The 24,885-nt window shown below is 41.7% G+C and overlaps 1 protein-coding gene across 1 annotated transcript in view; it reads right to left on the bottom strand.

Annotated features, from left to right (window-relative positions):
- The window catches only part of hpca (hippocalcin), a 44,606-nt gene that overhangs the window by 11,124 nt on the left and 8,597 nt on the right, over nucleotides 1–24,885 (bottom strand). The window contains exon 2 of the mRNA XM_073821431.1: nucleotides 280–426. Within this exon, the coding sequence (XP_073677532.1) occupies nucleotides 280–375 (96 nt within the window). The 5' untranslated portion in view covers nucleotides 376–426. The remainder of the gene's footprint in view (nucleotides 1–279; nucleotides 427–24,885) is intronic.

Here is a 24,885-nt window from a genome sequence, read left to right as displayed (position 1 = left end):
CTCCTCTTCTTATCGCTAGGAAAGCAGTGAAGACTTACATTGCTTCTCTTGTTGCCCCTCAACTGAAAATTACAACCAAAAGCCGCACAATGTGGCATCGTATCAGTATTTTATTTTCCGAGTTGCTTATTCTGAGTTGTGTTGCTGTAAAAATAGCTACAGTTAGTAGCTCACCGAGTGCAAGCATTTCCCCCATTAGTCAAAATATGTAATATTAAGCCATACAAGTCTTAATACCCGGGGTTCCCCTTAAGTACACCTGTCTCAAGATGTTCCCACCTTGTACCACTCCTGCAGCTCATGGTCAGTGAACTCCGTGTTCTCCCTCAGGTCCTGTAGCATCTCGGGCCTAAGTTTGCTGTTCTGTTTTCCCATGATGATACGTCTCTGTGTGCGCAGTGACAACGCCGAGGCCCCGGGTCAGACCTGTCGGCAAAAATGATACGAGGACCAATGAGGTGAGACCTGAAAACATTTTAGAGTAGGTTACAAGTTCAAGTGGTAAGACAGAGTTTTAGTTATGAGGCCAGGGGTCAAGTGATTAGGCGCCGTCACGGCATCGTGAACATGAAATTTCAGCTAATTAAAAACCACAGGCTTCTTCCAGATCATAACAACGTGTGTTTGAACTCTCTTGCTTTGGTGTGACACCCATCAGGGCTCAGTGAACTCTAATGTCTCCCCTGACATTACATGGATAATTAGAGCCAGTGTGTTTATGTGCAAATGCATGTTCGTATATGTGTGTGTATGAACATATCTAGGGCTGTCCCCGACTATGAATTTTCATAGTCGAATCAGAATTTTCGAATCTTTCTATAGTCGACCGATAGTCGAATCATCTAGGCCTATGTGTGTGTGTGTGTGTGAATGGGTTGGGAGGGGCACGACACTATAGTCAGCAGGAGGGTAAAACAGTTTTTATTTTATTTTACACACTGCACACAGCAACAACTTTTAATAAAGCGACCAAAACTGCCTGCCAACTGACAGACGAACTTATTTAGGTTTAAATAAAAACACAGAACGCGTCTTTTAGTTCTAAAAACGCGAGGCGCACAGCACTGCCTTTTTTGCTAAGCAACGACCGAAACAGCTGTCCTGTCAGTCAAATCAAAGGATTATAGCGCGAACGCTCTAAAATCTAGTTTTTTGCTGTTAAGTAAACTGTCATATTAGCAGAAACCCTAAATAATACAGCTCCTGGTTACCTACGATAGACACCAAAGGTTTCTACTCCATTTCTTGCAGTCTCCGGACTTTTTAAGCGACGGTAAACTTTCGCCATCACAACAGAAGGCCCGCCTCTCCATTCATTCGATTGGACAATGGAAAAGAACGCGAATGACGTTGGGCGTTTTTCCGCTCAGAGTTGATTTTTTTTTTTCAACTTCAGGCGCTCAGAGCGCTCCTGCAAAAACGCGAGGCGCGGGGGGCGCATAAACAGAGCGCAGAACGCTCACTGCCAACAGAAAACCATTCAAAAGAGGCGCCTCCAATTGCAAAAACGCGTTCGGTGTGATCGCCGCCTAATCCCTGCCGTCAAGATGGTCCGCATCTCATCATGGATCAGGGCAAGTGAAAATTAAATCTGTCACAGGGGTGGTTAGATTTATTCACAAACACGTTAAAAATATTTATTGAACGCTTCTTTCTTTTCACTTTTGTTTTTACTGCATTATCATAATCAAAGGCTGTATATAACGTAATATAACCGTACAAAACCAGTAGTTCTGTGTGCAATTAGACATTGAGCACCCCCATATTGCCAAAATGGTATGATGCTCGTTTCACCCGCGAAGATTCGACTGTGAGATCGGTGGTCGAATCAGGCTCCGCATATCGATGCATCGAATCTTCGACTATTCGGGGACAGCCCTAAACATATCCATTAGTGAATTAATAGTACCCTTCTGAGCTGACTCATTCTCACTTCCTGGGCACAAAAAGTGCTCTGATAAAAATACATAAACGTCTGTAATGCTGCAAAAAGAAATGTGCAAAAGAATTGGTCCAAATGTGAGGCAGAAAAACAGACGTTCTCTCATGATGTTTTGAGAACACAGTTAGCTACCTGCGCTAATTAATAACAGAGCCGCCCACAATTACTGCGAGATGGGCAGTGATCCGAGGCTGCGCAGCGCACCGCAGTAAAAACACTGGAGGAGGATCAGTACACACAAACAAGACTCTCCAAGATATATGAAAGCATCCAGCACTAGGCACCGGGCAAATTTATCTCAAATGCTCAGGGAGCGATATAAGCTCAATGAAGAAAGATTATCTGACAGTATGTAATAGAGGCAAAAGCTGAATTTTAAAAAAGTGAGTTTAAGCTAAATTACCTTACATAAGCATTGAGAAAAAGAACATCCTCCAGACTGTATCACTTTCAGGGACGCTAATTTTTGCACGATTGCGGATGATAGCTTGTCTGATTTGATTTTCCTACCCCATGCTGAGTGCATGTACTCTCCAGGGAGAAATAAACCCCAGCGGAGATGGATCAGATGAGGAAAACCTAATTTAAAACTATTTTTTAGCTTTGAAACAACACAAATCAAGTTCAGATTAGTTTAAGGGCGTAGCTAGAGGTGGGTCTGCAATAAAAACAGCCAAAAAAAAAAAAAAAAAAAAAAAGACAGTTCTTGAAAGTATCTTGCATTACAGTGCCTTGCAAAATTATTCATACCCCTTAATTTTTTTTTACATTTTGTTATGTTGCTGCCTTAAAAACTGCTTTAAATTACTTTTTTTGTACATCAATCTACACTCCATACACCATAATCACAAAGCAAATTTTTTGTCAACATTTATATATAATTCCATTGCATAAGTATTCATACTCTTATCTGGGACTGGGACCGTTGAAATTTAGCTCAGGAGCATTCATATTGCTTGTAGATGTTACTACACTTCGAGAGGAGTTAACCTGTGGCAAATTTAATTAAAATTAAATTTGGAAAGTCACACACGTTTTAATAAACCTGGAATAAATCTGAAAACCTGGAAATGTGTGTCATGCCCCATCCAAACTGACAGAGCTTGATAGGTGAAGATATTTGGAGAAAATTGGCAGATAACTGCCAAATGCTGATGTGCAGACATGTTGCATCATACCCAAAAAGGCTTGAAGCTGTAAAGGTGCTTCAGCTAAGAACTGAGTTATGGGTATGAATACTTATGCAATGCACTTATTTCAGTTTTTTGGCAATTCTGTTTTTGCTTTGTCATTATGGTGTATGGAGTATAGACTGATGAGGGAAAAGGGTAATTTAAAGCAGATTAGCATAAGGCAGCAACATAAAAAAAAGGGGTATGAATACTTTCGCAAGGTACTTTATGTTACACAGAAAAAAGACAGCTAGGTTGGAAAAGACATAAGGGTTGGTAAATAATGACAGACTTTTCATTTCTGAAAAGTCTCTTTAAGTAAGTGAGTCTAAATGTATTAAAGGGATAGTTTACCCAAAAAATGAAAATTGTGTCATTAATTACTCACCCTCATGAACTTAAACTTCCGGGTCACGGCACCATTTTTACCCCTTCAGTCCTACTCTCCTCGTTCTTTTTTGAGTGGGATTTGAACCAGCGTTTCCAGAATGGGAAACGGACGCAATAACAAGGACGCTGAAGGCCTCATTACATGACTTGCAATTATCAAAAAAGACAACAATGTGAACCTGTGTTTTCAGTTTCTTGACAAAGTTGGTTCACAGTAAATGCTGATCCACACAAACTCCATCTGCTCTGTATTTGGTGTGCCTGTAATGTGCATTTGGGAACATAACATGCACTGATCATCTTGCCAAACTTGTAATGAGAAGCACTTATTAACCGGCTGTTGTCCACAAAAGAGAAGCTATAATGGCTTTCTGCAGTTTTCCACCAAAATTAAAGCTTGATGTTTAATGTTTGGAAAAGGAAAACTCAAATTTTTTCCCTAAAATTGCACAGTCCTAATTGCAATTATAGAGATCCTACATTTACAAGTTCATACATGCTTTAGCTGCAAACAGGATGTCATCCAAATAATGACATTGGTTTTGTCCCCCCTTCATCAGACTCCAAGTTTCAAAGTCTTTAACCTCAGCTGAGTCCTGTGATTATATGTCCCAAACACTTTGTACTTATAGCTTGAGGCTGAACTCCAGACTTAGCCATTTAGGGTTGAAGCTACAGCAAATGATTTAGCACAGGGATCACAACGAGGCCAACGAGGGAGTGTGGGTGGGGAGTGCTGATGGGAAAGAAAAAATAACAACAATGGCAAGAATGCGGAGCAGGAGCAGCTTACACTGGCGGCAGGCCCAGTGGTGATGAAAGAGCATCACTGCCGAGTGTTGGTGTTGGACTGACCAGCAGACGCACAAATGGCTCTGTGCCGTGCATGTTGTTTTCATTATGCTGCCTGATTATGTGCCTTAACCAGCCCTTTGGATATTTGCTGGATTTCTGCAACATTTGTGTTTTATGATGCCTTCTGTAGGAACCAGAAAACAAGGTAGTATAAAACTGAAACTACAGGACCAAGTAACTGTCTGCATATGTGCCTGAAAAAACTCCAACTGGGTAGTAGTGCAATGTCAAGCAACATGTCTCTCTTTCTCTGCGTAGCAGACACCTTGCTCATATACTGGAAGGAGTGCCGTTCCCCAGGGCTTGAATGTCATCACTCACACCGAGACATGTCACGCTAGTTTTAGCACTCTATGCTCATTAGACTTTATAAAAGAAGGCTGAACCGAGCCTGCCTTAAAAAATGTCCTCAGCTCCAGCCAAGAAGACTGGAACAAAAGACATCTGGAGGAAGATGAGGGCAATATATAAAGAATGAAATGACTTCATCCACTCACATTTTCTCATGTTACTGTCCCTTGGCCAATCCCAGAGGGAAATCACCAGTGAGATCCTTTAAGTATCTTGAAGGGAGGTTAAATATCCTGCTTCTTACAATTTTCTCTTGCAAAAACACCCTAATAGTCTTACCTAGGGTAAGTAAGCCTTCAAACTACGCTTAGATTAGCCAAGATTGCACTCAGCAGGTCTGCTCAAGAGATTTCAGTAAGAATTGGCTTTTTATGCTATTCTCAATTATATTATTACCATTTAAAAGTCTAGGGTCGGTATGATTCTTTAAAAGTTTGTATTGATGTCTCTTATGCTCACCAAGGCTGCATTTATTTGCTCAAAATACAGTAAAAGCAATGATGTTGTGAAATTCAGTTCATCTGTTCAATTCTATATATATAATTTTCTAAATATTTTATTACTATATTTTAAAGCAAACCCTGGGTTTTAAGACTTTTATGGCTTAATATAATGTAAATTGTCTCTTATTGAAATCTGTAGTAGAAAACCCATGAAAGATTTTTAATATTTTAAAAAATCCACATTGTTTTATACACGTCAGACTTTTATACACGTCGCCATTATTTCGATGATGTAAAATGGTTGCACTTTTTGAGTTACTGGTGCTACCTTTTGCATTTTTACCACCACACAAAATAAAATACTGATACGATGCCACATTGCAGCTTTTGGTTGTAATTTTTAGTCGAAGGGCAACAAGAGAAGTGACGATTATTTTCCTAATAATAAGGAGAAAAGAAAACAAATGTAACGAATAATACTTCCTAAAGACCTGCGTCTTTGTTCTCTCCACTTTAGCCCTGATGTCTAAAAGGCTTTTAATAGACCACAGCTACTGACAGAGCTTACAAACAATAGAGACAAGAAACGCTACATGCCATCCTGGCAGAATGTAAACATACCAATGCTGTTCATGACGCTCCAGCCATGGAAAGAGTCTATCCGCACAGATTTCACTTGAAATCCAGGGGCGTTTAGATTCCTTGTGGGGAAAGATCGATGGTATGGCATTTGGTTTAGGCCTACACTTATATCCATCACCACCTGCAAGCTCTTTCAGTAGCTGTGTTCATCATATCAGTATTTTATTTTCCAAATATAATAGTAACAGGTAGCGCCGTTAGCTCACAGAGTGCAACCATTTTACATCATCAAAAAAACGGCGCCCTCCCCATAGTACAAAACATGTATAAAACAATGTGGATTTTAAAATAACGTAAATCTTTTGTGGGTTTTCTACTACATATTTCAGTAAGATATATCATTTACGTTATATTAAGCCATACAAACCTTAATACCTTGGAATCACTTTAAAACGTAATTAATTCCTGTGCCAATTAGTGTGACATGATCCTTCAGAATCAGAAATCACTGTAATATGCTGATTTGATGCTCAAGAAATATTTCTTATTACTATAAATGTCAAACAGTTGTGCCGCTTAATATTTTTTTGCAAGCCATGAAACTTTTTTCAGGTTTCTTTAATTGTTCTTTTCAAAGGACAGCATTTTTTAATGAAGAAAAAAGAAGCCTATTACAAAAATCTTTACTTAATGGAATATTGTACACCAATAAATCATTCACTGCAATACCAGGCAACAGCATGAAAAAAAAGTAAATGAAATAATAACTGATTTCATGTTGACTTTAAGCCTCCAGTGTTATGAAAGAGCAACCTCTGAGCAATAAAATGTTCATCTGGAAAAGCCTGCAAATACAAAAGTGCACAAAAAACGAAATTACAAACAGAGCTTATTTATGACACAGAAATGGGACAAGTGCTCTTGAAAACCCCTGATGGCAGCATATACAAGAAAGTCGAATATCCCGAACCATGCTGGTGCGCACATCCCCTTGCAACCTCAAACAGAATTTCTTCTTTTCTTGTTCTTTGCAGTTTCTCCCTCTGGATGTTTGGGCTTAAGGGGTAATCCTCTCTCTCCACAGTGTCCCACATGTGTTAGTGGTTGTTCTGACTGTTAAAATCCAGGACAGCCTTCCCACCCTATCCTGGAGACAGCTGTTCCTCTCCTCTATGTGGGTCAGCAACATCTGGACTGCTAATCCAACTGTGGTTGGATGGGAGGGATGAAAGCAGAGTAATGCTGTGCTCTCTGGGAAAAAGGAAAACTGCATTGTTTGCTTTACGTTTGCACAATGCTGCATCCGCACCACCAGGTGTCAGTATAGTAGCAATGGCAGTATCGTTTAGCACAACATAAACAAAAAAAATCTATAAGTAGCAATGTTAATTTAAATAATCAGCGCATTTAGTGCCCATTTAAACTGGATTGCGAAAACTCAAGAGTGCCACAACTGTTCAGTGAAATGCCCCAGAGTTGTTTTTGTTGTGTGGGAAAGCCTGAGGGCTGAGGAGGCTGAATATCTGAAACACAAGAGCCTCATTAAAATCCCTGCCAGCAAGAGAGCACAGAGTGAATGAGCCACTGCACACCAGCGAAATAAAAGTGCAAGGCCGAGAGGAGAAAAAAGAAAATGAAAGGAGGGAGTTAGAGTGCATCAGAGGAGGGGAGAAAGAGCCAAAAGATGAATCTCACAACAAGAGTATCTTATTTCTGCATCTATAAAAAGGCAGAGGAAAGAGGATGACAGAATTGATTTTTCTCCCCACTCCTGCGTTTCTATCTCTCATCCATTTATGAGAAACAGAGGTAATCAGAGAATCAATCTGACCCGACAAGCGACTTTTGATCTCTCCAAATCAGCCGCCATCTCTTTCTCTGCCTCTTCCTTTATATCCGCCAGCTCTATCCCTTCCTTCATTTCATTTGCCTAAGACCCTTTTAATTCCTCTAAAGTTTAATTGCGCCTTTGCATTTACCATCTCTCTTTTTAAATTCTCTCTCTCTTTTTTTTCCCCAAAAGTCCTGTTCCAAAACCTATCGAGTTGTCTCTGTAGGCAGCATTTTAAGAAATCATAGCTGCCCAGCTGTCCCAAAAAGAAGACAGCATAATTACGCTGCCTGTATATATACCACCATTATGGGATGTATCCCTTGTGGGGAAGGCAATCCCATAATGCTCTGACAAAAAAAAAAATCAAGACTGTCAATTGCTAAGAAAACCCCTCAGAGATCAACAAACATGAATGAAATCAATGAATAGACATTATAAAGTAGCTTTAGAAGTCTATTATTATTTGTTTTATTTCCATTTTATTGCCCATTAGTCTATTACTGGTCCACTGTCCATTTTACAAATTAATTTGTCAATGTTTGAAGGGGACTTCTATATAACTGATCACATTAAATTAACATGTTAAAATACAGGCAAAGAAAATACAGTGCTGATTGTTGACATAATGCTAAAATAAATACTAACCCTCATCCCTAACCTTAACCTTAGTATAGAGTGTTTTCAAAACGCATCATCAGTTGGCCATATTGGCAGCACTGAACATAAACAATGCCACTGAACCACTGGTAATTGCTGCTGAAAATGGTCAATTATTGCCATGTTTTTAGCTGTACTAATTGGTCAGACCGGGAAAAACATTTAGAGTACTATAGACTGCCAAAACAAATCAAGAAGAGTGCAAAAAACTGTCTGAGGCGTTTGTGGTTAGCCAGACTCAACCAGGATTTCCAGGGTAAGAATCTTGACAACATTACTATGTGATTAAGTTGACCAATGAAAATGAATGGGGAGTGGGGTTTGCACTTAACTGGTTTGGGGGGAAAAATCGCTATTGTGTGACTATTTGAGTTGCTGCCTTTGTAGTGTTCCAAATCCTTCAGGTCATTCAGTCTGTGGTTCCATGAGATTAGTATGCTTTCTTAGAAGGCAGCTCCAGTATGTAGGCAGTAGACAATAAGGCAACTCAGTACGTTTTGGAACAGAGCCATTTTCTTTTTTTCTTTCTTTTTTTCTAGTCTTTTCACCCTTCTGTGTGGTAGTGAGGAGAGAAATTACCTGTTTTTTTCACTATGCACACACACACACCCCACAAAATGAAACCTTGTGCTGACATTTTGACAATATACAAGAACATCTCCCAAGAGCCAAAGGACAGACCTTCTCCTTAAAAACACTGTGCTGAAATCCACAATCCATCAAATTTCGGAGCTTACAGAGGCTAAAGGCTGCCTGCCAATCTCATTCCACAAGTGTAGTACAACACGGTAAATCACTATATAAATATAAATGCAGATTTCAAATCATGGTTTAGCTGCTAAACAATCCTGCGATGTGACATCAGTGTCTGAAAAGACTCTAAAGCCATTTCTAGATGTTTCTAGATTTGGTTTAACATTTGAGTGTAGCATTACACCGCAGCGCTCCATTCATTCAGCTGTCAGGTATGGCTTTTAATAAAGACAGCAGGGGTCGAGCCCTGACCTGAATCAATGAATCTGATTCACATTACTCAAGAGAGAGGGAGGAGCTAGAGGACATAATAACAAGATCAGACTGAGAAAAAAGAAAAATAAAAAGAGAGAGAATGAGAGGAAAATGGAGAAAGAGAAAGAATGAGAGAAAGATTGAAAAAGGACGCTAATGAAGGAGGTAAAAATAAGAATGAGGCTGTGTCCTCGGTGAGTGAGGTCCCTTCAGTCAGCTCACATTGTAGACGTCATTTCATACCTCTTGCCAACAGGGAATTCAGCTGATCTCAGCTGGCTGCCCATCAGAGAGATGGAAGAGCACTGGCTGGGTCTGCATGGAGAGACGTTTGGCCTTTTTACCATTTTTATTGATGGGACAGTAGAGAGAGGACAGGAAATGATGAGGAGAAGAGGGGAGAATGGCATCGGGAAATGACGCAAACTGCTGTTGTACCATATCCAAGTCTCTGTCATAACCTCAGACTCACTGAATGGAAGATTCCATTGACTGAAAGAATATATATTTAGTAAACAGTCCTTTCTGGTTCTTGAATCTGACTGGCTGGAAGTCTTTTCCAGGTGTGCGATATTCTAGTGATAACAGCACTCCAACCGTTTCACCATTTGTATCACTTTGCTTGCAGTATTTCTAACAACGAGTGTCATGGTGGACACCCAAATGCAGTATAATTTTAAAAACAACACTGCTTTTGTGCCATGAAATGTAGTTTTAAACATTTTTTAGGCAAGAATGTACTTGTTTAGACTTCAAATATGCAGGTTGTTAATAAAGACAAATTTGCTTCAATGTTTTTGGAGATGTGAGATCCAGGGCGTCAGCGGCCGTTCAGCGCTCATGAACCCGTTGAGAGCAGCCTCACCTCTGCCAGTTCTTCTAGAATTTGGTGATTCTGATTTCTCTATAGTATCTATAAATCTAACAGGCACTCTTTGGTCTCATTAATATATTATTTGTTCCAGAGCAAATAGTTTTGACTGAGGGCAAAGTCTCACAACACATTTTATATAACATTAATGCTGTATATTAGAGCGCTGCCTTTGTACTTTTTACTGAATTGCCAACAGCTTTTATGATGGCTTTTGTTGTTTATTATATATTATTATTCAATAAATAATATTTTATATTAATAATAGTAGTTTTTAATAATAATATTTTAGACTGGGAAAAGGGTGTATGTGTTCGTGATTTTAGTTACATTATCCCGCCATTAGATGGTGACAGGAGACTTTTTATTAGTAAGTCAGCAGTAAAGACTTTATATTAAAAGACACTGAAACGTGGTTGTAAACAACAAAGTTATTTTTACTTTTTAACAACAGCTTGTAAGACAGCCAACAAATGCACTAAGCAGTGTTTTCATCTGAAATCACCCTTAACAGATAAAAGGATAGTACGACGAAGATATTGCTTACCTCAGCGGTCATTCAACCTAATGTTTTATTGTGAATATGAGATTGAGCTTAAGAACGAATGCTGAATGAATGCAAGTAATCACACTCACTCAGTCCACCTCTCTCTCATAATACACTAACTTACTCTACATAATACAGGGAGCTTGTAATACAGCAATACAATAAGCTTTCAATCAACTCAGTGTTCCTTTCAATAGTAGTTCTAGTTCTAAGTGACGTTTTTGAATTAGTAACGAAGGCTTGGGCTCAGCTGGTAAACTGATTCTCCATTGTTGTCTCTTTTTTACTTACACATTTGTGCCATCAAACTGTTGTATAAATGCAACATCACACTTGTGGCCATACTACTACTTTTGTAATATTGCTCAAAATAGTTAGTTCCAGTCCTTGATTCTGATTGGTCAACAGCTGTGTTTTATTCACGATACAGCCTGGCTATGACCGCTTCCCCAAATAGTTCTGTGTATCACTGCGCAACACCCTTAGCAACATAAACAGTCAATATACTGTCAAAACTATTCAATGTATTATGTATAGCAGCAAAATTTTAAATTGCTTAATAGTTATGTAATGAATTATGTAGCTATGTCAGGAACTATTTTTAGTGGAAGGATAGGATTTGATGAATTTACTTTAAAAAAGTAACATCAAATACATATGTTTTTGGATTACCGTAATAACTGTATTGTGTGGTAACCATTTTCTAAAATGAACAACATAAGTCAGAGCGTTACTCCGCTTCACGTCCTGCCTAAGAACGCCCTTCAGCTCTGAGTTATTCACAATGCAGAATGGCCTCTCGTACCTTATTGCTTACATATATGTGACCCTGGACCACAAAACCAGTCATAAAGGTAATTTCTTTTTTTTAAATTGAGAGATAGGACAATTTTGGCCAAGATACAACTATTTGAAAATCTCTAATCTGAGGGTGCAAAAAAATCAAAATATTGAGAAAATTGATTTTAAAGTTCAAATTAAGTTCTAAGCAATGCATATTACTAATCAAAAATTAAGTTTTGATATATTTATGGTAGGAAATTTACAAAATATCTTCATGGAACATGATCTTTACTTAATATCCTAATGATTTTTGCATAAAAGAAAAATCTGTAATTTTGACCCATACAATGTATTTTTGTCTATTTCTACAAATATAACGATACTACGTAAGATTGGTTTTGTGGTCCAGGGTTACATATTTGGAGTATTTGGTTTCTGATTGGAAATCTTAAAATTTTGCTTGTTACTGGGGCTTGCAACCACCCACTCATTTTCTTAAAAATCTACAAATTATATATCACATCATCTAACTGAAGCGCCAAACAATCAAATTCCCCAAACTTTGTGTGTTTCAGTTTGCAAGCTAACCACAAGATAAGCGATCTGACTCTAGTGCTGTTTTTAATCATGACAGTTAATGAGGGTCAGACAGAAATCACACACTTATCTCTCAGTCTGATTACAGTAGGGCCATATGATAGCACGAGCATTAGAGATATTACTCTGTGTGAGAGAGTGAGAGAGCAATAGAAAAGAGATTATATGCAGGAAAAATATGGCATAAGCAGACAGATGGACACACGCGCTATGAGCATCTCCCCCAGCGTATGACCTACACCTCCATTAACAAGCTTTCCGACACGTCGGCTGTAGTGTGCCGTTATTACACTATCCCTCCTCCACCCTCACGAGAGACACATAAAGAAAGTCCTGCCATTCCTGCCAGCATACTGTAGGCAGATCGTTTGATCATAATAAACAAAAGCGACTAGGACCCGCTCTGAGCATGTAAGCCTGATAATCACTGGAGACGCGATGACCTCTGTGACCCGTGAGTGAGCGCATGTGTGTGTGTCTACACGTGCATATACAGTATCTGTGTGTGTGTGTTGCATCATAAGCTGGATAGAGTTGCAGATGGTGCTGAAAGAGTATAACTGCTCATCTGTCATTTATTGTTTCTGGAACAATAATTTGGTTTCACTGCATCTGCAGAAGAATTGCAGTCTATTATATGCAATGATGGAGTATTATTCTATTCAACAAAAGACAATATTGACTAGTCTTTAATGAAATGCTTTCATGCAGTGACTCCATGAGTAAGATGCACACAAACATATTTCTATAGAATACAAGCATCTCTCAATTTCAAGAATGAGTAAATGAATCATTCTTATGTGTGAAAAAATAGTGAGCAACAGTCATGCTTGCATTAGTAAGCATGAAGAAAAAACACTCACTGTTGTAAACACCTACAGTTATCAAGTTACTTGGCCTGAGCCACAGACGCAGAAATGGAGTGTGTCAAAAAAAAGTGGTACATTGAGGTCAACCCTGAGCACGTCTCCTTAGAGAAACTCGGGCTTTTAGAAGCACTTATGGTTATGTGGGTCACACAGAAAGGGACCAGCGGCCTTCATCCACATTGGCACAGCATCAGAGCACAAGAGGAAAGAGGAAAGAATAGAGACATGAGAGAAGGACACACGCACAAAAGCACACAAAAACTATTTCACATTCCACTTCACATGAGCTAAGTGATTCTTTGAATATACATAGCAGCATAACTGACTAATGTAACTGAGAGCTGACATAAGATATCAAGATCTTAACCTATAAAACATTTGGGCTGGAGTGTTAACCTTAGAGTTTGACAAGCCAGGAACAGATCATGACGTTGAAAGAAAATAGACAGGCACCTATTGGAAAAGAATGCTGTTTATATTCAGCTGTGCACTCATGATCACTACAGACTAATTTATTACACTGGTACTGGCATTAAATGGCATACACTTCAGGGAAATGAAAGTAGTGATGCACAATATGTGACCCTGAACCACAATACTAGTCGTAAGTACCACGGGTATATTTGTAGCAATAGCCAAAAATGGGTATGGGTCAAAATTTTTCTTTTTTGCCAAAAATCATTAGGATATTGAGTAAACATGAAGATATTTAGTTAATTTTGTACCGTAAATATATCAAAACTTAATTTTTGATTAGCAATATGCATTGCTAAGAACTAAGAAAGGCAATTTTCTCAGTATTTAGATTTTTTTGCACCCTCAGATTTCAGATTCTCATACTGTATCTTGGCCAAATGTTGTCCTAACAAACCATAAATCAATGGAAAGTTTATTTATTTAGCTTTCAGATGGTGTATACATCTCAATTTTAAAAAATTTACCCTTATGACTTGTTTTGTGGGTGTTTTGTGACATATTTGATTTTTTTTTTCGGTACTGATTAACATTATTTATTTAATTTATGCTCACCTGATACAGTTTAAAGAGATAGTTCACCCAATAATGAAAATTACCCTATGATTTACTCATCCTCAAGCCATTCTATATGTATGACTTTCGTTTTTTATTTTACGCAAAAGATAAATCTGTCTCCACTGTATGAAAATCCTCTGATATTTTTCTTTACAAATCCTTGTTTTTTAGTTCTAAATAGTAACCATTGTTTTTTGGGGTTTTTTTTTTGCTCTCTCCACTGTGCTTATGTGTTTATCTCCTTGTTCATATACGTCCAATGTCATCCGCTGGAACCCCACTCTATCATGAAAGTGCATACAACAGTTATCGGAAGCTAGAGATTCCGGTTTATAAAGTTTTAAATATGGATATTTTTCTTACACAAACACATTGATTCACTTCAGAAGGTCTTTAATAACAGAGCTGTGTGGAGTACTTTTTATGATGGGTGGATGCACTGTATTGAAATCTCAACACCCATTCACTGCCATTATAAAGTTTGGAAAAGCCATGACATTTTGTATTATAACTCAGATTGTATTCTTCTGAAAGAAGAAAGTCATAAAAAAGGTATCATGAAAGCTATTATCGACTTATAGTGGCTTTATCGGCGAGAATTTTAATATCAGTGCATCTCTAAATGAAAGTGTTTAAGAATAAAGTATTTCTCAAAACAGACATCAACCTTTTTGAATTCTCTGAAATACCTTTTATGTCACAAGAAAAGGCCCAGATGGAACAGCAGTGTTTAAAGGCTGTTTAAAGCCTTCGGTTTCAAAGAATTCAAGAGCATTGAGATGTTCACATTCATGAAAAATTCATTCTCAGGGACTAATCAAGGTTCGCCTCTTTAGAGTTGCTCGTTATAGATGTGGAATTCAATAGACAACAATAGGACCTCTTAACAGCTTGTTGACCTGAGTCTGTAGCTTTATTACCTGTCACCTTATTGAAGTGCATTTGGCAAGAGCTTTTACGTCGTAATATACAATTTATATGGAGTCTGGAAGTGCCAATCCCATCCTCTATACATCTGCCTCATACTCAGGCCAAAACATAATTCATCTTGTTATGTCAGGTCCCAAACTTTCTTGTGCAGTCTGTAAAGATGAGTTTTAAAATTCAGATAAGATGGGCGTTTGTTCTCAGCCGGAAAGTAAACATTGATCACATTTAACTGAAAGAAATGCTCTTTGACAGAAGCCACTGGAGCTACGAACCCCACCTATAGAGCAGCTGGACCATGACCGCAGTTTGACTTCCAGCCCTTCAGAATCTCTTCCCAAAGTGGAGATAATGTGTAAAGGAGTGGGAAACAACATAGAGGTTTAGCATTTGTCTAATGACCCCTCAGGCAGTAGCTTAAATAGAATGAGTATGTATTAGATTTCATGCCATTGTTTTCCCAAAGGTTATAGAGTGGTAATATCTTTTACAGAATGCCCAAAAGCAACAAATGAATGATGGCTAAATTACCGACACAGGCACTGGAAGTAACCTAAGGACTTATTTAAGCTACAGAGAGTGGGGAAGAAAAAAATACTGCAATGATGCTCTTTAAAGCTTTTTATTTATGTTACTGAGCTACGTTTCTTGCATCATGCACAGGTACTAAAACGCGTTTCATTTCAAAACAGACATTACTGAGAGCAATAACTTACAGTTTAAAGACTCGTTTACACCCAGAATTAATGCACAATAACATTCTGTTTGTTATAAGCATGCTGCTACTTTAAAGGTATAGTTCACTCCAAAATGAAAATTCTGTTATTAATTACTCACCCTCATTTTGTCTCAAACTTGTAAGAACTTTGTTCATCTTCAGAACACAAATTAAAATATTTTTGATGAAATCCGAGAGCTTTCTGTTCCTGCATAGACAGCAATGCAATTGACACATTCAAGGCCCAGAAAGGTAGTAAGGACATTGTTAAAATAGTCCATAAGCCTGGGATATTTTTTAACCCAAAATGCTGGGTTCAGCATGTTGGGATTTTATTGGGATATTTTTTTTTACCCAGGTGCTGGGTAGTTTTTCTATAACTAAGCTGCTGAGTCATTTTTTATGCTGGGTTTTATTTTTATACACAACCGCTGGGTTGAGACTGTCTCCGACAAAACAACCCAGCTGCTGAGTTACAGTCAGAGCTCAGGCTTTTTGCGTCCTCTACAGGAAAGGTCGGTTCTCAGCACCGCCTTGCACTTCTTCAGCGAAATCAAGGTTTGCATACATTTAATTTCATTTATAGAGTCTTTAATGTGCTGTAAATTATATTATTTTACACAACACAACATACAAGGATGAGATGTCAGTCAGCTGTGTCAGCAACGGTCGTTTGTTTCGTATGATGTAAACGCCTTTTGCCTTGCATAACATAAACTGATTTTATTCATTATAATACTGAATTTAATTTAATTTGATGTTAAAATATGTTCTCTATTCTCAGTACTGTTTGTTTATGTGCAGGTTATGGAGTCAGTCATGGCAAATTTAAGCTACAAGTGAAACGCAAAGTGATTACAGAGAACAGAAACACACTAAAATGCTACTTATAAATGTTACATTTTTAATTTCTAAAATGCTTGTTAAACGAGTTTAAATGTATGTAATATTGTAAACTATGCTGTATTCACCCAAATAAATTCCATTTGTCTTATATTTTTGTCCATTAGTGCTCTTGCTTAATAATAAATGTTTTTAATTTCCAGTCCATTTTAAGCCAGCAATATAATAATTTTTAAACAATAGTTGACTTAAATAAAACAACCCAGCATGTTGGGTAAAAACATTTAACCCAACCAGCTGGGTCAAAATAACTCTTTTTAGAGCGAGCTAGTCTGTTACATGTTCCTTTAAATGCTAATGAGCTCTGTTCGCCCTGCCCCTCTTTCCCATGGGATGATGAGCCGTAATGTTTACTTTAGCCGCATTTAGCCATGTTTAGCGGCGAAACTTGCTAACAAGCACATTATTAAGAAAGGCCATTTGCAAAGATGGCTTCTTCTTCTAATTCGCATGAACATAGACGCATATGTAGATCGGGATCAGTGCTTTCCTTTCAAAAACTAGAGTAACGTTAATCCTCTGCATCTTCAGCGGCTCAGATGTCGGGAGTAAATGATGACTGCTATGTTCATTATATCCAACAACAGAACACCTCAACTGCTCAGTCGAACACATTCTTGTCTTCCCCTGCACCTGAGTCGACACAATGGCGATCAGAGTCAGACTGTTTCAGGTCGGTGAGCTGAAGGTAAGGCAGGTTTGGATCTAAGGTAAGGTGCTCATGTCAATCAACTATCGTAAGAGCGGCCTCTGTCGGTGTGTTGTCACACCAACAAGAAGCTGAGAATGACCTGATTTTAAAAAGGGGATATTACTTTTAAAGATTAAAAAATACCACTGGGCGGATTTTTATCATTGTAGGGTGGTTGTGTACACAAACTGCCAACACACATTAATGTTCAAACAACATGTAAAAGTGAGTTTTGCATCCAATGACCCCTTTAAAATAATCCATGTGACATCAGTGGTTCAACTGTAATGTTATGAAGCAACAAGTATATTTTTTGTGCACGAGGAAAACAAAAATAACGTCAGTCTTCATACATGTAAGTAAAAAATATTCTTTTCCAATTCTGGTACTGTCACGCCAGGCCAGCAGAGGGAGCCCTTACCCCCACTGACTGTTGCTGCTCCCTCTGCTGCCTCTATGGTTACTTCCTGTTTATCAGACATAAAAGCCAGCTCATCACACACACACATCGCGAAGTATTGTTTTGCTCCAGCGGACTCTACCAAGCGTTTTCCATTGCTCCCAGGTTTCCTAGTCTCCTTGTTGTTCCCTAATCATAGTTCTGTTTTTGTTTTCCCAGTCTTAGTCTTAGTTTTCTAGTTTCTTGTTTTCATTTCATTGTTTCATTTGGACTGCCCACCTGGATTTTGACCTACGCTTGTTTATTGGATTACGCTATTGGATTGTCTTCACTGTTCATGTTTGCTGGTGTTTTCGACCCTGTCTGTCTGACTACGATCTGCTTAATAAAGCCTTGCATTTGGATCCTCACTCTTGGTCGTCCCGTTTGTGACAGAATACTTCGCCACACCCGGATCCAGCGGCTTTACCCACCAGCAGAAGTACCCTCCAAGAATGAGCTCAGCAGACCCCGTAAGTTCACTCTGTTCCATTTTTCAAGATGACCGTCCCATCGAATGTTATGTTGAGGAATTTCTTACGTACAGTCACCTGGCACCTTGTAACGAATCGATGTTAAAGGAATGTTTCTGGAGCGGGTTGGACACTGATATCAGCCTGAGTTTACCCGATGAGGACCCGAGTTGGACCCTCGCACAATTCATTGACTTTGTGTTATCGTTTTGTGGCTCTCCATTCACTGTGGGTATACTCAAAAGGTCACAGCACAAAATGTCTGCCAGCCTAGAGCCTCAGCACAAGATGTCTGCCAGCCTAGAGCTACAGCACAAGATGGCTGCCATCCCAAAGCCCGTTCACAAGATGGCCGCCATTTCAAAGCCTGTTCAAAAGACAGCTGTCCCTCCAGAGCCAGTTCACAAGATGGCCGCCCTTCAAGAGCCCCTTCACAAGATGGCTGCCTTTCCAGAATCTGCTTTCGGAATGACTATTCTTCCTGAGTCCGCATTCAAGATGGTCACCCAATTGGACCCAGCTCACAAGAAATCTACCACGTCTGACTCCTCTCGCAAGATGACTGCCACCCCAAGGCCCGATCGCAAGATGGCTGCCACCCCAAGGCCCGATCACAAGATGGCCGCCATCCCCAAGCCTGTTCACAAGATGGCTGCCACCCCCAAGCCTGTTCACAAGATGGCCGCCTTTCCTGAGTCGGCACCCAAAATGGCCGCCCTTCCAGATCCTGTTCACAAAATGGCCGCTCTTCCAGATCCTGCTCACAAGATGGCCGCCTTTCCTGAGCCTGCTAACAAGATGGCTGCCGCCACTCCAGGGTCTGCACTCAAGATGGCTACCGTCACGCCCAAGTCTTCTCACAAGATGTCTGTACCTCCAGAACCACTGCCCAAGATGGCTGCCACGCCCAAGTCCTCCCGTAAGATGGCCGCCACGCCAGAGCCTGCTGCAAAGATGGCCGCCACGCCAGAGCCTGCTGCAAAGATGGCCGCCACGCCAGAGCCCGCTGCAAAGATGGCCGCCACGCCAGAGCCCGCTGCAAAGATGGCCGCCACGCCAGAGCCTGCCACAAGGATGGTCGCCATGCCAGAACCTGCACCCAGGAGGACCGCCACTCCCAAGCTTGCACACAAAATGGCCGCCATACCTGAGTCTGCTATCAACATGGTGGCTACAGCATCAGACTCTCACCCTTCCAGGACTTATCAGAGACTAATATCAAGCTTGGAGGACCCACCACTGCTGTCAGCTCGTTCAGTTGATCCCTTACTATCAGCGTCAGCCAAGCCAACGTCTGCTCACCCCACATCAGCCAAGCCAGCGTCTGCTAGCGCCACGTCAACCAAGCCAGCGTCTGCTCACGCCACGTCAACCAAGCCATTGCCTGTGAACGTCATATCTGCTTCTCTCGAACCTGCACCAGCTGCCGTTCCTACCAAGTCAAGTCAAGTTACAGCTGCTGTCCCTGCCGAGTCAAGTCACGTCACAGTCACTGTTCCTGCCAGGACAAGTCAAGATACAGCTGCTGTTCCTGTCAGGCCAAGTCATGTCGCAGCAGTCGTTCCTTCAGAGCCAAGTCAAGCAGCTGTTCCCTCCGAGCCAAGCCAAGCCACAGCTGTCCCTCTCACGCCAAATCAAGTCACTGCTGCTCTTGTCATGACGAGTCAGGTCATAGCTACTTCTTCACTGCCAAGTCACATCTCCCCTGTGCATCCAGAGCCTTCACTCCCAAGCCATGCAGAGCCAACGCTCCCAAGCCATGCAGAGCCAACGCTCCCAAGCCATACAGAGCCAACGCTCCCAAGCCATGCAGAGCCAACGCTCCCAAGCCATGCAGAGCCAACGCTGCCAAGCCATGCAGAACCAACGCTCCCAAGTCACACAGAGCCAACGCTCCCAAGCCCCACGCCCAATGACCCGGAGGGCATTCCTCTGCCAACTGTGTTACCTGTTATGGCTATCGCCATTTTGAGTGTGTGGGCTGCACACTGCGCCCCAGTTGCCTCTTCGGCCCATGAGTCTGCCCACAAGTTTGTTCTGGAGACCTCATCTACAGGCATGTCCGCTGCGCCTATACCTCTTTCGGAGGTGGCGTACATAGCGGAACTTCACGCTCTGCCCGCTCCGCCAAGGCTTCACGCTCTGCCCGCTCCGCCAAGGCTTCACGCCCTGCCCGCTCCGCCAAGGCTTCACGCTCTGCCCGCTCCGCCAAGGCTTCACGCTCTGCCCGCTCCGCCAAGGCTTCACGCTCTGCCCGCTCCGCCAAGGCTTCACGCTCTGCCCGCTCCGCCAAGGCTTCACGCTCTGCCCGCTCAGCCAAGGCTCCCTGCTCTGCCAGCACCGCCAGTGCTCCCTGCTCTGCCAGCACCGCCAGGGTTCCCTGCTATATCTGCTCCGCCAGGACTCCTTGCTCTACCTGCTCCGCCAAGGTTCCTTGCTCTGCCTGTTCCGCCAAGACTCCTTGCTCTGTCTGCCCCGCCAAGACTCCCTGCTCTGCCTGCACCGCCTAGGTTCCCTGTCATCTCTGTCTTGGCGTCTGGGGCCGTTCCAGAAGTCTCTGTCTGCCCAGGAACTGCCACGAAAGTCGTTCCTGAAGTTCTCGTCTGCCTGGTCACGGCTATGGAGGCCACGTTCTCCCATGAACTCTCTACTTCTCTCCTTGCTCTGTCTGCCTCCTCTATCTCTGTTCTCCCCAGGTCCCAGTCCATAATGCGGCCTCCTGTTCCGCCCTGGAGGGCTTCTACGCCTCCTGTTCCGCCCTGGAGGGCCCCTGCGCCTCCTGTTCTGCCCTGGAGGGCTCCTGCGCCTCCTGTTCCGCCCTGGAGGGCTCCTGCGCCTCCTGATTCGCCCTGGAGGGCTCCTGTGCCTCCTGCTCCGCCCTGGAGGGCTCCTGCGCCTTCTGCTCCGCCCTGGAGGGTTCCTGCGCCTCCTGCTCCGCCCTGGAGGGCTCCTGCGCCTCCTGCTCTGCCCTGGAGGGCCGCTCCGCCTCCTGCTCCGCCCTGGAGGGTTCCTAAACCCCTTGCTCCGCCTTCGGCTCCGCCCTGGAGGGCTTCTACGCTTCCTGCTCTGCCCCGGAGGGTCGCTAAGCCTCCTGCTCCGCCCTGGAGGGCTCCTAAGACTCTTGCTCCACCTCAAAGGACTGCTCTGCCTCCAGCCCTGCCCTGGAGGGCTCCTGAATCTTCTGCCCTGCTCTGGAGGGCCTTTGCCCAACCTGTTCTGCCTCAGTCTCCTGGCCCCCCCACCGCTCCCCTGGACTGTTTCCTCCTGTTGTTTTTTGGAGCGTCTGGAAGCCGCTCCTTGGGGGGGGGCTATGTCACGCCAGGCCAGCAGAGGGAGCCCTTACCCCCACTGACTGTTGCTGCTCCCTCTGCTGCCTCTATGGTTACTTCCTGTTTATCAGACATAAAAGCCAGCTCATCACACACACACATCGCGAAGTATTGTTTTGCTCCAGCGGACTCTACCAAGCGTTTTCCATTGCTCCCAGGTTTCCTAGTCTCCTTGTTGTTCCCTAATCATAGTTCTGTTTTTGTTTTCCCAGTCTTAGTCTTAGTTTTCTAGTTTCTTGTTTTCATTTCATTGTTTCATTTGGACTGCCCACCTGGATTTTGACCTACGCTTGTTTATTGGATTACGCTATTGGATTGTCTTCACTGTTCATGTTTGCTGGTGTTTTCGACCCTGTCTGTCTGACTACGATCTGCTTAATAAAGCCTTGCATTTGGATCCTCACTCTTGGTCGTCCCGTTTGTGACAGGTACAGCTGACATATAGTAAATCAATGCTGCTTAAAGTTCAGCCAGCAGAAACCCCTTTACAATTTGTTTCACTTTGCATGATCCAATCAATTCCCAATGCATTACATCAACTCTCACTCAACATTTTATTATTATACCCCGTTTGACTCCAAAAGGTCAGATTACATAAGCAAAATGGTTTGTGAATGTCATTTCATGTTGACTTTAAAAAGAAATACTTCAGTGCGACCAGCTGCACCGTGCAATTTAATAACTTTTAGCCATTTGAAATGTCACTTTACTCTTATCAACTCATATTAATATGAAACTCCAAGGAATCTGGACAAGATTACAGAGAACAGAATTGGGGAGAAAACGTATCCTAGTTTAGCCTCCATGTGCCTTTTATACGAACATAACATCAACATAGAGATGTCAACTGGATAATCTCTCAGCTGTACAAGCACAGATTAATTCACATAACACCTTAACTCTGCACAGCCTGCTTACATAAACACACACAGAAGGTCTGCAATTCTGTTACTGTTGATGGATTAAAAATATATGGCAGTGCTTATCAAAATATTCCAATTAGCATGATTTAGATTCACCCCAGAGTGTTACTTCAAAACCTCTGCAAAACCACTGATGTTTAACAAATTCATTAATTTCCGCCTCAAACGTCCACCTGCTTGAAGTTGCTGAGGGATCGGTTTGTGAGTTCCCGCTGCCAGATTTGGTGGCGGTCTCCTGCCAACCAGTCTAGCACTGGCTGACTGTTCAGCCACGAGAAGACACAAACACATAAATCACCTCGCAGGGCTGTGGAGCCGCCTGCTGCTGCCCATTCCCCAGATCTACAGTATCTCCTCAAACTGGGCCTGAAGGTCATTAGTCACGATCAGGGTAGGGAAACAGACAGGGCGACCAGGGCACAGTTTCAGTAGCCTCGTTTTTAAGGGTTTGGCTTATGGTAATTTTCTGCACTGCGGTCCGAATGTTAAATCTGGAGAACCTGAATTACGGAGGCGACGTAATTAGAATGTAACTTCTGCTTTGGATTTCCCATTTTTCCTCTGGGACGTGCAATGCAGTGGAGTGAAGCGGAGACAGCGTATCATTCATCCCTCTGGAGTTACCTGTTGCACAAGTCCTTCTGCAGCTGTAAATCCCACTGACTGGGATTTGAGCATCAGCTCTCAGTGTACTAGCTCGAGGAACACAAATAGCTTTTCGCAGAGAGTCTGATCTTATTAGTGAAGGAGGTGATCAAGGTTGTAAGCAATTCAGTTTTTAAAGACATCATCCTGTCAATCACAGAGCTAAGGTCTGACCATTGCTATAAATTTTGAAATTATACAATCTACATTCAACATCATTCAACGCAGAAGTAAGCCTATGGGTGAGACTTCCAGTTCATTATCCGCTATAGGGAAATAACGAGAAGAATTACAATGTGCAGTAAATGGTAAAACTGTTTGCTTTACAAACCAGTGTGCTCTTAAAGGGGCCATAGGATGCAACTTACTTTTAAATGTTGTTTGAACATTAATGTGTGTTGGCAGTTTGTGTACACAACCACCCTACAATGATAAAAATCCACCCAGTGGTACTTTTTTAATCTTTAAAAGTAATATCCCCTTTTTAAAATCAGGTCATTCTCAGCTTCTTGTTGGTGTGACGACACATCGATAGAGGCTGCTACCACGATAGTTGATTGACATGAGCGCCTTACCTTAGACCCGCCCTCACCGAGCTGAAACAGTCCGACTACGATTGAGGTGTTCTATTGTTGGATGTAATAATGAACATAGCAGTCGTCATTTACTTCTGACATCTGAGCCACTTAAGACACAGAGGATTGACGTTACTTTCGTTTTTGAAAGGGAAGCACCGATCCCGATCTACGTATGTGTAAATATTTGTGCAAATCATTTGTGATGCAGCTTCACCCACAGCAGAAGTCAGTATAAGGGTTTTTTATGCATCTTTGCAAATGGTCTTTCTTAATAATGTGCTTGTTAGCCACTAAACAAGGCTCAATGTGGCTAAAGTAAACATTACGGCTCATCGTCCCATGGCAGAGAGGGGCGGGGTGAGCAGAGCTCATTAGCATTTAAAGGAACATGCAACAGAATAGCTCGCTCTAAACAGGGCTGATTTTGACAAGGTAAAAAGAGTGTTTTTTACACTACCATTGAGAAATTTTAATCAAAATATGTTATAGACTTTTCATTAAGACCTAAAGAATCATATCAGCTTGTGGAAAATGGGCATCCAATGACCCCTTAAATTAGATAATGCATTCAAATAATATAGGAAATTTACAAGTGGCCATGGCCACTCTCATGGGGGAAAAAAAGGTGGATATGTAGCATGCTTGTTAGGATCGTGATTAAAATGCAGAGGTTCTGAAACTGTTAATGCATTCTGATTTATATTCAGACACAGTCAGGAAAAAGCCATGATACAGAATTTTAGTCAAACTGCCCAGCACTACATATTACAGTTTAAAAGAATTATCTTTGATCTCATTCTTGCACTACTTCAGTAAGGCCAGAAGTTGGTCCAGTTTCCCGGAGGCAAGAAGAACAGGTCTTCCTGCTGACAATTGCATAAAAACAGCAAGACTGATTGGGCCATCTCTGCGCTCTAAGATTCAGCCTGCAGTCACTTGTCTGAGCTTGTGAATTCTGCTAACCTGGTTTCTGGTGGTCTTCAGGCACTTAACAACTGCTAGACATACAAATCACATCTGTTTTTCCGACAGACGCTTGTTCCAATTGTCATATTGAGTCAAGCTACGGACATGTTCCCTAAGCCTCCATTACCAACATTTCAGAATGCACTAATGAGGAATGAAAAAGCAGACAGTGGAGAGAGAGCATTAGCAGAAGAGCACCAGCTGTAGTCTCTGTGGCTACAGCTAAATCACATCAGGGATTTTCAATTCAAATTTATTTAAACTATATTTAACCAATCTGACAATACAGATCACTCCAAAGCATCTGTACATGGAATACTGCTTTGAAAACCCCAGCAGGAAACCCACGGCAGCGAGGAA

The sequence above is a fragment of the Garra rufa genome, chromosome 17 (genome assembly GCF_049309525.1).
Source record: "Garra rufa chromosome 17, GarRuf1.0, whole genome shotgun sequence".
Lineage (NCBI taxonomy): Eukaryota > Metazoa > Chordata > Actinopteri > Cypriniformes > Cyprinidae > Garra > Garra rufa.
The sequence above is the reverse complement of the archived record's forward strand: the minus strand, read 5'-3'. Positions and strand labels throughout refer to the sequence as shown.